Genomic DNA, 14,255 nt, shown 5'->3' on the forward strand with positions numbered 1-14,255 from the left:
CGAGACAAAGAAAGCTACGGCTTAAAGACCAGAAGTGGGATGTCATGACGGCATGCGAAGCAATGATGTCGCCGCTCCACAAAACTCCACTTCGCCACGATATCAACTTGATTGGATGTCCGGTGGACCACTCTTTGTTGCGTCTGCTGCGTGACCTGTTCGTGCACTGGATATCGATCGGGTCGTCGTGCTGGAAGCGTCCACTTTCTTTGTCGGTCTCCCTGTTCCTGGATCCCACGTTTACCGGGGATTCGTCTACTCTAAGCATTCCTGAGTAATTCGGAAAACCCTCTAGGCCTTATGTGGCCTAATTTCTCGGAAGCAGGGTGTCCTGGGAGAGCAAGTAATAAATAAGAAGAGCGAGATAAGAAAAAGATAAGGCTATCTATATGATAATCTGGCTAGAAGATGCTATTTGGTATAGGACCGTCTGAACTTCATCTGTCCGCTTTCATTCAAGCCCAGACCACTACGGTTGTCGACACACGCCCTCGCATCAGGCTGAGTTTCATCTTTATGATCCGCGATCAGTCGGTCATTGGGAAGTAGAATCGCCCGGTCGAGCGAGTATGGGAGACCACGATGTCGCCCTCGCATCATCATCGCGCAGATCACAACTTTGCTGAAGGTCGAGAACTGTCCGCTCAACGAGGTTGCGACCGTAGGATACCCTAAACTGAGACCGACGTTGCCACTAGAAGACGTTAAGATCACCATCTTATGCTTCGGTTCGGAAAAAGTAGAGAAACTTACTATGCCGAAACAACTTCGAAGAAAACTGCAAACACGGAAAAGGATTGCTGGGACACATTAGCTTCTTGGTTCAAGCCTCTGTTGAAGAATATTTACGCACGGCTTCAGCTGGATCCATAATTCTGTCGGCCTCGGCAATGCAAATGCAGAATATTCCGAGGAATATGTACCACAAGTCGAAGCTGAGTTGGTTCCGCATATGAGCCAGCACGTAGTTTGTGCCATCGTTCTCATCAATCTCCTGTTCCCTTGAGTACAAGCCTAGTGCACTCTCCTCATAGGTGTTGGATGCGCGAATACTGATGGCGATCGGGAATATGGCAATGTACATCATGACCAAGAGGCTGAATTGAACGGCTGGATTGACCTTGGCCAGGTTGAATGAAGATGTTCCTGTGTGTCGCGCCGATGCTGCCTGAAAAATGGCCGCCAGAATCCGGGGGCCGACAGGGAGGTTATTCACGGCAGGATTGTGGAGATCCAACACGATAATCAAAAGAACGTCGACAAAATTGAGGACGAAGACGATCCCGAATAGAATCCAGGTAGGTTTACTTCGGAAGAGGAGCGTGTAACACCGACGAGGGTACTTCAAGAGGAAGGCCAGCGGTTCCTTGAGTGACGATTGCTGCGGAACGCATTTGAATAACGTCCAGATGACGAGACGGAGGAGGCATGGATAGATGGTGTTACCGGCGTAGGCGAGGAAACTCATTACTATCATGGGAAAGGTCGCATCTTGGAATGAGATCATGGAATCCGGGGTGAGTGTAAGACCCAGATTATCGACCATCGTTTGTGCCGAGTAAAATGCCCTGGATACACCATGTAAATACAGATGATAATGGTGGCAACCTCGGGTGAGAGAGATTACTGACCACCAGATATGGTTTTGTCCACATTCCTCAAGGTAGGTCCTATACTTCGGATTTGCATATTGAATCCAGCCAACTAGGCAGATCGCCCCAAATATATGCAGTCCGAAGAAATAACCTGCGGCTCATCAGATCCCGTTAGCATAAAATAGGAGGGGGCTAGGTACCGATCACAATCTTCAACAAGATTTTGAGGCTGCGATATTCAATACCACCCAATTTTGCCCGATCCCCATCCGTCAAGTTATGGAACTGCGAGTTCCTGCCGAGTGTAGCCTGGGACGAGAGGCCCGGAAGATTGGAGTCTTTGGAAAGTGAAATCGTACTCTGAAGACGTGGCTCGGTGGATGGTTTGGTTTGCTTTCCAAGCACAAATACCGAAGAGGCAACACGTTCAAGCGGTTTGCTGTTGGAAATAGTGTCGCGCAGACGGCGACCGTCTCTGGTATCTGGTTCACCTCTCTCTGTTGATTCTGCGCGATCTGATTTTTTTGTAGTTGCCAAGTGGTTATTTCTCGAGTCTCTGATTATAGTCACGGATACGCTTGCTTACGGTCATTTGATGGCCCGTCCACTTCCTGTATTGGAAAACCTGTTATTTGCGTGAGCGTGAGCCAAGTTGTTTTCAGGGTGGTTTTAATTACCTCTGTCTCTCTCGCGAGGCGATGGAATATATAAAGCCTTTGAATCTTCTGCAAAGGATATTCGTCGATTGATTTGAGGAGGAGGAGCATCCTCATTGGAAGGGCTGGGTTGGTTCAAGTCTGAGTAGTTGACTCTAAGAAAGAGTTGGTCAATAATCATTTACCGTAACATGGCATGCACAAGCAACTAACACATTCGATATCCGGTTCTTCGATTCCTCCTTCGAACTTTCATTTCCACATGATGAGTCCTGCAATGTTTTGGCGGACTCCTGTCCTGATATGTGACCTTCTTCACCTTTGTGCAACTGGGCTTCTGCATCATGAGTATAAGCTGGGCGACCTGACGAGCTTGGTCTGGGATACAGTATGGAGGGTCCTGTCCGGCTAGTAAGCGATTGCTCTGATACTTAGCAGCCAACGACAACAGTACCAATCTTTTTCAGGCGTTTTTCAAACCAGTACAGCCGCACAACCACAACCAGTATGTTGACAAAACATAAGTTCGATACGATAGGAACGAAGTAGATGTATAGTTGCTGGTAAGTCTTCAGATCGTTGACATTGACACTAAAAGACGCGACTCAGTAATGTACGGTTAGAAGGAGAGATATTGTTAATAGACGAACGGGTTCAGGCCAGACTCTGTCGCAGCACTGGCCCCGAAGAAGTAGGCATCAATTGCACTTAAGTTGCCATACGGGTAGAGGATGATCAAGCCCAAGAGACTGAGGATGAAGATGTACGCATCTGCCTTCGTTTGTCAACAACTTCATTTAACCTCGGCGGGTTCGCGACGCACAATGCAAGGTGATAAAGTTCGTCCGAGGCTTCCACATACTTCGCCGTCCCAGGCGCTTTGTGATGTGGTTCAGACTCGTCGATTCAGAGGGCAAGAACGAGAACTGAAGCCCTGCTCAAGTAGGTAAAAAGAATATTGAAGCTGCCTTGAAAGATGTATGGAGACTTGAGACTTGATAAGGACCCCGAGTGAAAGAATCACTGATGCTAGCAGCGAAGACAACGTAAGCCTGCCTATGGTAGTGCCACGATGACAATATAAGGTAGCTCGGGGAAGCTCATCGAGGAATTTGTAGGAGGGAATTATCCAGTCCAATAATTCTGGCGTCACAGCGGGCAGTGTGGCTTGGACAGATCCGCGAACTCTAACCGGCCGACGTCAACCGCGTGTTCTCCCTTTTGGACATTATCAGTCACGTCTTATCTCATCTCTTTGTTTTTCCCGACATTCTCCTCTTATCTTCTCCTCTTCTGCATTCCTTGGATCAGCGCACATGTGTCGCCTTCGCAACTTGGCGAGCTACTTGGGTCTGGCTGGCCTTCGTGGCGTCTAGAGCGTGACTGTACAGCCCCGTTGCCGCAAAGTTTAAGTCCTCTAGGTAGGACCATACCATGGCATTCAAGAATGATGGTTGTAGTGCAAGCTCGAGACTAGCCTTTAGAGCTGCATGATGCATGGTTCTACAGCAGGGGTCATGGGGGCGCATACGAAGGTTATACTTTCCGGAACAAGCAGGAAAAGCGGTAGATCAACACGAAGAGAGAAAGAGATTTTTGCAGGATCTCAATACAGCTATCGTCACTCAAAGCTTGGCGGCGATCGCACTTCCGCCATCGAGAGCGATGGTGGCGCCGTTGACATACGACCCAGCCCGGCTGCTCAAGAATAGACAAGCACCCGCGACGTCCTCGGGAGTCCCGATACGACCTAGTGGGATCCCTGCCTCGATTGTTTCCCGGTAGGATTCTAGAGTAGCAGCCATCATTTTACTCTCAAATGGTCCGCAAGCCAGCGAGTTTGATCTACCCATGTACTGTCTTAGTCTGTCTGTCATGATAAGGATGACAAGGGGAAGGGCGACACATACGTAATGTTGCGTTTGCCAAGGTGGTTTGCGAGAACGCGACTCAAGTGATGCAAGCCGGCTTTACTAGCACTGTAGGCAAATGTCTCTAGAGCTGGAACGCGGAGTCCATCGATACTGCCGATGTTGATAATGCGAGCCGGGTCGCCTGCCGAAGCAGCCTTCTCCAGCAGGGGCGTGACAAGCTGCGTCAGATCGAAAACCCGATGCAGGTTGAGCGTAAGGACCCTAGTCCAGGCAGACGAGGGGTATTCGTCATAAGGAGCACCCCAGTTCGATCCGGAATTGTTGACCAGAACATGGAGTTCTAGTTGAAAGTTAGACCGCAGAGCTACCACCCTCGAGCGGAGAGTCTCGACTTACTGCTTTCGCGCTTGCCAAGCTCCTCGGCCAGTTTCTTGACATCTTCCTCTTTGTAGAAGTTGGCGGGAATGGAGTGGGCCTTGCCCTTTCCAAGAGCGTTGAGCTCATTCACCGCGGCTTCACAGGCCTTGGCATCCCGCGACGAGATATAGACCGTAGCGCCGTTCGCGACAAATCCCTCAGAGATCATTCGACCAATGCCTTTGGCTCCGCCGGTGACCAGCACCACTTTGCCCTGAACCGGTCGTTAGGATTGATTGTGATTCCGGATGCTCCGTTTGCGCGGAGTAGTACTGACCTTGACATCGAAAAGGTTCTGGGAGTTCATGTTGAAAGTAGGTAAGTAATTACAAACGATATACTATGCACACAAGGATATAAAATTCAATAGTATGGAGTTGTTGATGGTGGATCTAATGTGACATGCCAATCATGCGGAGTGAGTGGGAGTTCCTAGGAGAGCTGCATTCATATACGGAGTATGGGGCGTGGCCCATGCTGGCATATCCGACGACCGAGAGAACTCGAAAGATACCGAGGCTGTGGAACAACGTTGCTCCATGCCGGGTAGCTGGCAGTCGAGGCGTTGCTTGCCACCGTTGTAAGGCACCGAACTCAGCCCGCGGCACGCCATTCCCGTTCGGACGGGACCTTTTAGGCTTTAGGGCAGCCTGGAAAGGGTTTTGCGGGGCAACAGCTGCTTCTCTGTTTTCCTGACAACCGTCTGCTGAGCGCAACTACTGTACATATTTTCAGGCATATAGAACAGGCGTGTCCGTCGTTTGAATCTCATCCTGTCGATACTATAGATTATCCTTTCGCTCCCTTCGCCGACGTCTTCCCTACATCCTCTTACCCCTCCCATCATGGACGAGCTGTTGGCCAAGCACCGCAAAGAACAAAAAGATCTTCAGGCACGAATCACGCAAAAGAAAAAGTCGGCCACAAAGAAGACCCGCCGAGGAATTAACGATGAATGCGACCGACTACAAAGAGAACTTTCCGATCGCCACCAGTCCGAAATTGCACAGCTAAATGGCGAACCGACCGAACCCGTCGACGCTCTCGAGGATCTGGATCTTAATGACACAGATGGCGAAAATGGAAATGCAGACGACGCCGACAAGTCTCAACCCCCTCAGACGCCGGAAACACCTGCAGATATGACTTTGCCTTCCTCGGAGCCAACGTCCGGCGCCCGCCAAAAGAAGCCGAACCGCCAAAAGGCTCGACTCGCCCGCCGCGCTGCGGAACAAGCCGCTCAAGCTGAAATAGCCGCGGAGGAGGCTGCGAAACAAACAGACCACCGCGGAAACGAGAAGGAGGTCATGGATGGAGTCTTCAAGCGGTTAGGATTGAAGGAAATTGAAATCAACCCGGATGGACATTGTCTCTACTCGGCAATCGCCAGCCAGCTGGAAGAGTCTGGACTCGGCTTGAAACCCGACCCGAAGAGAATCGTTCTCCAGCCTCCAACGCAATCCCGAGTCGAAACAGTGACCTCTCCTATGCATGATGGCTACAGAGCCGTGCGAGCGGTGACGGCGGATTACATTGTTGAACATAAGGATGATTTTGAGGCATTCATGGAGGAACCGTTGGATCAGTACACCCGAAAAATCAAGCTTACAGCAGAATGGGGAGGACAGCTAGAACTACAAGCAATTGCGAGGGCTTACGGCGTGGAGATTAATGTTATCCAAGGCGATGGTCGGATTGAAAAAATCGAATCAGGTGACGACAGCTTGGACGCGGAGAACAAGCGTGTTATATGGCTGGCTTATTATCGGCATACATATGGGCTTGGTGAGCATTATAACGCCCTTGCAAAGAAGACCTAGGTTGGGAATATTCGCAAAATGGTTCGGTCCATACTCGAGCCGTCAATCAGTTTGGACCTGGGCGTCCTCGAAAACGGAAATCCCCTCGCCGAGTGCCTTGAGACGGTGCGGTGATGGCTGTCATTTCTGGCGCCATACCGAAACTCGGTCGTGGGCCTTCCCTGTCTCGTCTATGCCAATGTCGTGTGTTCGAGCGGGCTGCCAATATGCGACTCGTTCGAAGCCCTGTTTGCCTGGCTTGTTGAATGCATCGATTTTGCATTGACCTTGGTCGTCATATGGGATCTTTTCGCCGGGGTGACTTAGATGTCCCATATACGCCTCTGACGATGCCCCCCAAGGTGAACCGGGAAGTAAAGTGTCCTTGTCCCTTGGGTATTCGAGACAAATGAGATTACCACGCAACGAGAGGGCGAGAAGCTGGCGTGTCGGAGCGCCCAACTTGGACGCATGGACGGATTCAGTGCGCAGAAGAATATAATCACAAAAAGCGTTATCAAAAGAGTTCTTGCATCTCCGAACTATATGGCGTTCACAATTCGAACCGCCCCCGAACGCAAGCGAGCATTTGACCCTTGCGATAGACTTTCTTATTCGATGACAATCAACATCTTGGGTTGGCTACCGCTCACTCTATAGTCGTAAATCAAATCGAAACAGTCGCGCGATAACTGGAACTTCTCCAACCAGTCGTCCTTGAAGAAGTCGCCTTGGACAAAGGTAGCTGCTCCTCGGCCAGCCACGGGGTCCTGGATAGGATATCGGTTTCTATTTCTCAGCGCTTTCTGTTTGCAGGCCTCGACTGCGACCGCACTGCACTCCAGTCCATATGCATCGTAGTCGAAGCTAGCTAACAGAAGCACGTCGACGCCTCTTCCGCAACCCGGCACCAACGCTTTCTTCCGGTACACATTCCCCTGTTCATCTGTTACGACCGGATCGCCGAGAATCTCGCGCCGCTGAGCCAAGGTATCCTCCAGAGCAGGGTTAGGGTACTCCTTATCCCAGATCCGAAACTCACCTAGACTCCATATGTTCGCCCAACCGTCGACATACTTTTCGCCTTGGAAATTGGTGAAGAACTTTGCGGTGGTAGCCATGTTGATGTACCCAGAATAAAGGATTCCGAAGAATTGCGGATAGACGCAGATGAGCAAGCATTTTGACTGGTGCTTTATACTTCAAGTATCGATTTTCGATTCGCAAATAGGAACACTGGATATGTTCTCGCAGTCAAGGTCGGTGAATAGGGTACGTAGGTCTGACGGAGATAAATGCACGATGAATATGATATCAGGTTTGTATGCAGGGCAACGAGGTCAGTTTGGCGAGGGAATGCTTCACCACTTCGAGACCGCATTGGCTCTGGCATATGAAATATGCGTCTATTAATTTACGTGGATGGGATTGAGGGGCTTGGAAATCTAGTGGTCTCTCGGAGTAGGAGGACTTCATTTGCTAGAAGGGCGATTTACCTGCGCGATCTGTACTGTTGCAGCCCTTGCATATAGAAGGGGGCGATATCAATTCTCCGGGGTGACGTCCGGGAGACGTAGAGCTTGTGGCTTTTGCAGCTCAATATGATATATCCAAAACGGACATTCTTGGCAAAACCATTGGGTTTTCTGTACGCGCACTGAATGGGGTGTACCTAGTATGCATGTTCCCATGGGACGTATGCCGACCTCGAATTCCCCGATTGGGTAGCACTACAGGTAAATGTGTAATACGGTGTAGTATTTGTCAGTACTTTGTGTACGTAGCAGCTGGGAAGAACCCTGCATGATTCCCCATGTGAGTTTGGTCAGTCGGCGGAATAACTTAGAAGAAGGGGAATTTGTCTCGGTTCCTCAGACTTTGATATGTTCCGGGTCTGAGGCGGTCCAGGATACCGCGGCTATCAGATCCCTTCCGTTTTTGGGCGATTTTGATGCTATCCGTAGGACAGGGTAGTATCCCAGATCTTAATTGATTTTAATGCCCCACACCAAGAATTATAGTTACCTATGGGCGTGGTAAGTTATCCCGAGAAGTTTGAATGCTTCGCAATAGGCCAATAGCTAGATGATGCAATGTGTGAGGTTCAGGCACTAAGACATGAGCATGAGCTACCTACATACCACTCTTTTCGTGTCACTTCCAGCACGTTCAATGTAAACATTTTTGATCTCATTCGGCCTTTTCCTTTTGTAGATCTGAAGACATACCCTGACTTTTCCATAATGCCTATCCATGAATAACTAGTCCTTGAAGATATTACAAAGGCTTGACCTCGGCAAATGGAGCCGAGGCGGAAACGCCCGACCAGCCGTGACTGGAGGCTCGGATGGAACGGCACGCCGTCGCTCGCTTTCGTTGGTCTTTGCTCTTTACTCTTTGCTCTCGTCTCCACTCTTGAATGGACTCATGGACACAGGACCACGTTCGAAGGCCTTGTGTCTGGGATTTGACCGTTTCCCCCTCATTCTGGGTGTTATCAAAATTCAAACATCTATTAGTATCAGGCAGGTAGACATGCATGGCTACCTAGGACTGCATCGTATCGATTGCCCTCTAGATTCCTCCACGTTATCGGTGCCTGTCGTCGACTCATGAATCAAGTTCCAATGCCTTGGAAGGACCCGACCTGCGAGCGGGGAGATCTACTCTTGCCTTTCTCGTGCCGACGTTAGATAACAACCATAGCGACTTCTGCTTTCTTCCCTATCTCTCACTTCTTATTTCATCCTCTCTTAATCTTCATTCGCTTGTATTTGGCTTCGTTCGATTGGAAAGAAGATGACCACAGAGCATCAGTCTATCTTGCATACTTCATTCTGCATCAACAATAACTAATATTGAACCCCACTTCAGGATATCGGTGCTGGGTGCTTTCTTATCTGAATGTCTTCGTTACTTTGAGGAGCTTGGATTGTTTACTTTATTTACTCGACATTGCACGCTATCAATATCTTACCCTCTTGGTCAACAAGGTGTTCGCAGAACAACTAGCCGATCCATAGATCCTTGATGTGCGACAGTCGCGCCATTGCGCAATCGCAATTTGTCCACCCACTTTTCAGCATCTTAATCTCGTATACCTGCGAAGAGTGACGGCGTCCAGCATGGAGAAGAAACCGACGGCCGATTCGAGGCCGTCGGCAGATCTCTCCCAAGACCCTTATCAGGAGACCATACCGTCCAAAGAGACAACGAATGACATGGATACCAATTTTCATTCTTTATCGCCGCCCACGAACTCGCCTCTTGACATCGAACAAAAAGACGAAGAAGCAGACATCCCTCCGATCTCAGAGGCAGAACAAAAGCAACCGGTGGTGGTGCCGCGACTGAAACGTAGAGGCCTTTTCGGTCAGCTCACGTTGCTCGCCGAAATTGAGAACCCGAAGACTTACCCTCGCAAGAAGAAGTGGTTCATTACTTTTATCGTCGCAGTAGCCGGGGCGACGGCACCTATGGGCAGTTCTATATTCTTCCGTAAGTTGACGAGTCTAATTTGTCGCGGCGATATCCTCTACTTCTTTCTATTCAACCGCAAATGCATATACCCTTTACTACAACATTTACCAGGCTGACCTGCTGCGTGGATCACTAGCATCTTTATCACAGGTATCAAAGGAACTTCACACATCGACCACTATAGCAAATCTCTCAATCTCGTTGTACATGCTGAGCATGTCCATATTTCCACTCTGGTGGTCGTCATTCAGTGAGAGGTTGGGTCGGCGCACTATATACGTTGTTTCCTTCTGCCTCTTTGTTGTATTCAATATCCTCTGCGCAGTATCCAGCTCGATTGCCATGCTCATCATGATGCGAATGTTGAGCGGCGGAGCATCCGCCTCTGTCCAGGCAGTCGGTGCAGGCACGATCGCTGATCTTTGGGAAACCCACGAGCGGGGACGTGCCATGAGTATCTTCTATCTAGGCCCGCTATGCGGACCACTACTGGCCCCAATTATTGGAGGTGCACTGGCTCAAAGATGGGGCTGGAGGAGCACCTTGTGGTTCCTTGCCGTATACGGGGCAATCACTGTCATTTTCATATGCCTCGCTCTTCCTGAGACCCTAGTGACGTCGAAGACTCCTAACACGGATGAGGAGCAACAGGAAGCCGTTGGGCGTCAGCTGAGCCGAGTGTCTTCCCGGCAGGTGGTGCAGTTCACCACCAAGTGGCTGAGAATCCTCAAGATGGTGTTTATTGACCCCCTCAAGATCGTCCTCTACCTACGATATCCGCCTGTATTTCTGACTGTGTACTATGCAAGCATTACATTTGGCTCGCTCTATGTATTGAACGTGAGTATTGAGCATACCTTTGGAAGCAGTCCCTATAACTTTTCTACGATCATTGTTGGTCTTCTTTACATCCCAAACTCTGTGGGATACATGGTAGCGAGCTCGTTTGGCGGGCGATGGATGGACGAAATCATGCAACGCGAAGCCCGAAAGGCGGAGAGATACGATGATAATGGCAAACTGATATATCATCCCGAGGACCGTATGCGGGAGAATGCCTGGCTCGGTGCTTTGCTTTATCCCGCGGCGTTAATCTGGTATGGATGGACTGCGGATCGCGGGGTGTTTTGGCTTGCACCGGTAGGTCTTTCTCATCTTTATATCTTTGGAGACTTGCGAGATCTGACACTTTATGATGCAGATGATTGCCAACTTCTTTTTCGGCATTGGGTCGATGCTTATTTTTAGTATGGCAACGACGATGTTGACGGAATTTATGCCCAAGAAATCGTCTGCAGGGGTTGCCTTAAACAATTTTATGCGGAACATCTTCTCGTGTGTTGGGTCCCTGGTTACGGCCCCAATCATCGATGCAATCGGAAACGGGTGGCTTTTTACGATTCTTGGGTTGGTGGCCTTCGCTAGCAGCTCTGTTCTCTTCGCCATGAAGATCTTTGGGCCTCGTTGGAGAAAATCAATGGATGCGCTAAGCCATTGAAACTTCCGTTTTTGAGCCCGAAATTAGGAGACAGTGGGGGGAAGGTGACACAGAATTAGCTGCCTTTAGAAACTATTCCCGCCAGCCATCTTCGTTCCGTTGGGCGGTAACTGTTCATGGCGCTTCTATATATAACGATTTGGGCCACTTCACTGTCAGATCGCATCTTATTTGCCCCTGGCCTTCTCGAAAGTCTAGAACTGCGGCGGACGTGTCTAGGGCAAATGAGTGGTGCATATGTGCTTTGGGTATGGAATGGTTATACCAGGGTTGAAGAGATGAAGCGACTTGAGGATACCCAATGTGAGACTATTGTTAGAGCCAATGCGATCCAGAACGATGCACAGGCATCATTCTGATACTGGTCATCCTTGACATGTTCTAGTCAGCCGACAGTTCATCGTCAGCACCTAGAATCCTAGATGCCAGAAGGCATCGTCAATTATCCGGCGTAGTACAAGCACATCGTTATTCTAAAGATGCCAAGGACAAGGAAATGTTCTAGCAAGGATCATGAACTGAGGGGTAAGATGTTGGGTGGTTGAGATCATTGCTCCTCAGATCAATGGCAAAAATACACCCACCTACTTCTTTCGGCTACGAGGCCCCTAAGTTATGCAAGAGAGGCAACGAATCATCATCCTTGACATGATTTAGACTATGTGCAGGCACCTAATCAAGGACCACAACCTAGGCTCTGGACCGGGAGGGAACGGACGGGCAATCGCTGAGTCTGACAATCAGTCCGGATTCCGGAACATGACGGCTTAAAACCTGCTGAGCGAATTTGACATCCGTGGAAGGTAACTATTCCCAGACGCAATCTGATTATCACAAGCCGGATGGTGAGATCAAACAAACGCAAGGAGGTCAGCTCAGCGGTCATCCTATCTGGATTCGGTCTGCTGCATTTGAGGGCCCGTGTGATGGATGAATGACAGTCCGAGAAACGCCTCTCCGACCATTGGGCCCCTCCGGAAGATTTTCATTCTGTCCTGTCCTTGAATCATGGATCGGGGGTTGAATGTTCTCGATGGTAGGGTTGTTTATTTGGACTTTCTGTCTGCAGCAGGCGTACAGTGTACAGCAGTAGTGTGGGTTGGAAATGCGCATGTTACGTAGGATATGCGTACCCCATGGAAAATCAACGCCTGAACGACGCGGAATAGTGGCAATGCTGTGGAAAGTAAGTGGACAAACGAACAACAACTCAGAAGAAAAAAAAAAGGGTCAGGGACCCAGGAGGGATCCATTGTTGGGCGAAATTTTTCGATTTACTCCTTTGTGTCTTTGTTGTTTGATCCTGAATGGTAGTTATTCTTATGTCGGAAGATGGAGTTTCTGTCGATTGCTGTACTTTTTTGGATCTGTCTGGGAGGCGACATCGGAATTATCAATTCTATGTGGAGGGCATAAAAACATGCTTGTCTGGGGTGGGTGTCTACTTTTCCTGTAGCCAGAACCTGACTGCTTCGGGGCCATCTAGTTTAGTGTATCAAATTCCTTGTCACTTTTTTACTCCTCTCGTTCGGCCAGTAGAGGTAGGGCTTTGGGGAGAATCTCCCCCAATGGGCCAGGGAGTGGGCGCAAAAGCAGCCAGTCACGGGGCGCCAGAACAGCGTTGCGCCTCACTTTTTGTTTCCTCAGTGGGACAGGTCCGTGTTTAGTCAGTCCACTCTGCAATGATTGTTTCAATAGTGGCCCTGTCTCCGTAGAATGCGATGGCTGGGGGGTTGAGGTGACGATTTGTTTTCCCGTTGGGAGAAGATGAGTTTTCGCACGCCCATCGAGAACAACGATGCGATGCAGCGACTGGTAGAGAACAGAATGGAAGCGAAGAATGCATGGAGTTGCTGGCGAAAGGCGAGAGAAAGAAAGGCCCAAGGATGGGCGCTAGTCCCGGTTGGGGGGTCCAGTGATCAGCGCCGATTCTCTCTTTGTTTCGCTCGGACTTCCAATTCTCTTGCTTCGTCTCCCCCTCCTCCGGTCCATCTTTCCATCCTCTCTCGCTCCCTGAACGGGTGTTTGATTGCCTTGATTGATTCAATGTTCGATGCCGATTGATCATTATTTTCCGATTTGTGCGAGTTACTAATCCCAGGCCAATGCCTCATCTTTACACCTTCTGGCCAATCCTTCCCTGGTTTCTCGGACCGGGGACCCAGTCTCAACTCCACGCAACATGCATCCAATTTGCTGCCGCTGTCCGCAGGAGGCGTTGGGCAGAAATCGGCGATTGATTAACTCGGTCATCATGATAATGAGCCTGCCACTCCCAGCATAATCAACACAGCCATCAGCTGCATCGGGTCTTCCTCATTGATGGCATCGGGCCCCTTCCATTAATAGAATGCCAGTCCTACATGGGCAGGATTATTAGGATTGGATTGGTTTCGGCCATTGGTCTTGCATCTTTATCATGCAACCTTTCTCGAGCTACCACCGAATTTTTGTGCCCGTGACGCGTTGGCTAACTTCCTTGTCTACCCAGACAATATGTATAGTACTTCTGGAATCCTGTCGGCGAATAATTAATCTATCTGTCTCTAGGGGCGAAGGATCTACTTCCATAGACGACGATATAGGAAGACGTCAACCAAACAAAAATTCAAATCACAAGATTAGCCCGGCTAATACCGCTGACGGATCAGTGGCACCACCCCCACTTAACACGACGAATTGTACCCAATTTTTACGGAGTCCATCTGGATTCTGTGGTGCTTCCTTATCCTCATCTGGATCATTGTCTCCTCACTCGGGGCCCGCCACTTGCTTGCTACTGCAAGCTCCTGCTGCAGATGGCTGTCTTCCGCCATCCTCCCGGAGTACTGCCCCGGTGATGCTTCCCGGAGACCCCCCTTTTTTTCATTCCCCCGTCCACCAGGGCTATTGGGACCCGTGAGACGTGGTCCAATGAGATACCTTGCCGTTGGGCG

The 14,255-nt window shown here is 49.7% G+C and overlaps 7 protein-coding genes across 7 annotated transcripts; 3 read left to right on the forward strand and 4 right to left on the reverse strand.

Annotated features, from left to right (window-relative positions):
• Positions 1 to 411: 411 nt before the first annotated feature.
• On the reverse strand, positions 412 to 1,546 carry LDX57_012596 (putative potassium uptake transporter; the record flags this gene model as incomplete). Its single annotated transcript, XM_046094343.1, has 3 exons — positions 412 to 694; positions 754 to 800; positions 854 to 1,546. The coding sequence occupies 3 exons, from the start codon at positions 1,544 to 1,546 to the stop codon at positions 412 to 414; spliced, it is 1,023 nt and encodes a 340-aa protein (XP_045950322.1).
• A 2,330-nt stretch (positions 1,547 to 3,876) lies between these two features.
• On the reverse strand, positions 3,877 to 4,059 carry LDX57_012597 (uncharacterized protein; the record flags this gene model as incomplete). Its single annotated transcript, XM_046094344.1, has 1 exon — positions 3,877 to 4,059. One exon carries the CDS (start codon positions 4,057 to 4,059, stop codon positions 3,877 to 3,879), a length of 183 nt encoding a protein of 60 aa, XP_045950323.1.
• Positions 4,060 to 4,489: 430 nt separating this feature from the next.
• LDX57_012598 (uncharacterized protein) lies at positions 4,490 to 4,711 on the reverse strand (the record flags this gene model as incomplete). Its single annotated transcript, XM_046094345.1, has 1 exon — positions 4,490 to 4,711. The coding sequence occupies one exon, from the start codon at positions 4,709 to 4,711 to the stop codon at positions 4,490 to 4,492; it is 222 nt and encodes a 73-aa protein (XP_045950324.1).
• Positions 4,712 to 5,387: 676 nt separating this feature from the next.
• Positions 5,388 to 6,362, forward strand: OTU2 (deubiquitinase OTU2; the record flags this gene model as incomplete). Its single annotated transcript, XM_046094346.1, has 1 exon — positions 5,388 to 6,362. One exon carries the CDS (start codon positions 5,388 to 5,390, stop codon positions 6,360 to 6,362), a length of 975 nt encoding a protein of 324 aa, XP_045950325.1.
• A 590-nt stretch (positions 6,363 to 6,952) lies between these two features.
• Positions 6,953 to 7,462, reverse strand: LDX57_012600 (putative thiol methyltransferase; the record flags this gene model as incomplete). Its single annotated transcript, XM_046094347.1, has 1 exon — positions 6,953 to 7,462. One exon carries the CDS (start codon positions 7,460 to 7,462, stop codon positions 6,953 to 6,955), a length of 510 nt encoding a protein of 169 aa, XP_045950326.1.
• A 2,004-nt stretch (positions 7,463 to 9,466) lies between these two features.
• Positions 9,467 to 9,937, forward strand: LDX57_012601 (uncharacterized protein; the record flags this gene model as incomplete). The annotated part of the gene is made up of 1 exon (XM_046094348.1): positions 9,467 to 9,937. The coding sequence occupies one exon, from the start codon at positions 9,467 to 9,469 to the stop codon at positions 9,935 to 9,937; it is 471 nt and encodes a 156-aa protein (XP_045950327.1).
• A 235-nt stretch (positions 9,938 to 10,172) lies between these two features.
• Positions 10,173 to 11,319, forward strand: LDX57_012602 (uncharacterized protein; the record flags this gene model as incomplete). The annotated part of the gene is made up of 2 exons (XM_046094349.1): positions 10,173 to 10,961; positions 11,023 to 11,319. 2 exons carry the CDS (start codon positions 10,173 to 10,175, stop codon positions 11,317 to 11,319), a joined length of 1,086 nt encoding a protein of 361 aa, XP_045950328.1.
• Positions 11,320 to 14,255: the final 2,936 nt, after the last annotated feature.

The sequence above is a fragment of the Aspergillus melleus genome (assembly GCF_016097325.1).
Source record: "Aspergillus melleus strain CBS 546.65 chromosome Unknown contig8, whole genome shotgun sequence".
NCBI classification, from domain to species: Eukaryota; Fungi; Ascomycota; class Eurotiomycetes; order Eurotiales; family Aspergillaceae; genus Aspergillus; species Aspergillus melleus.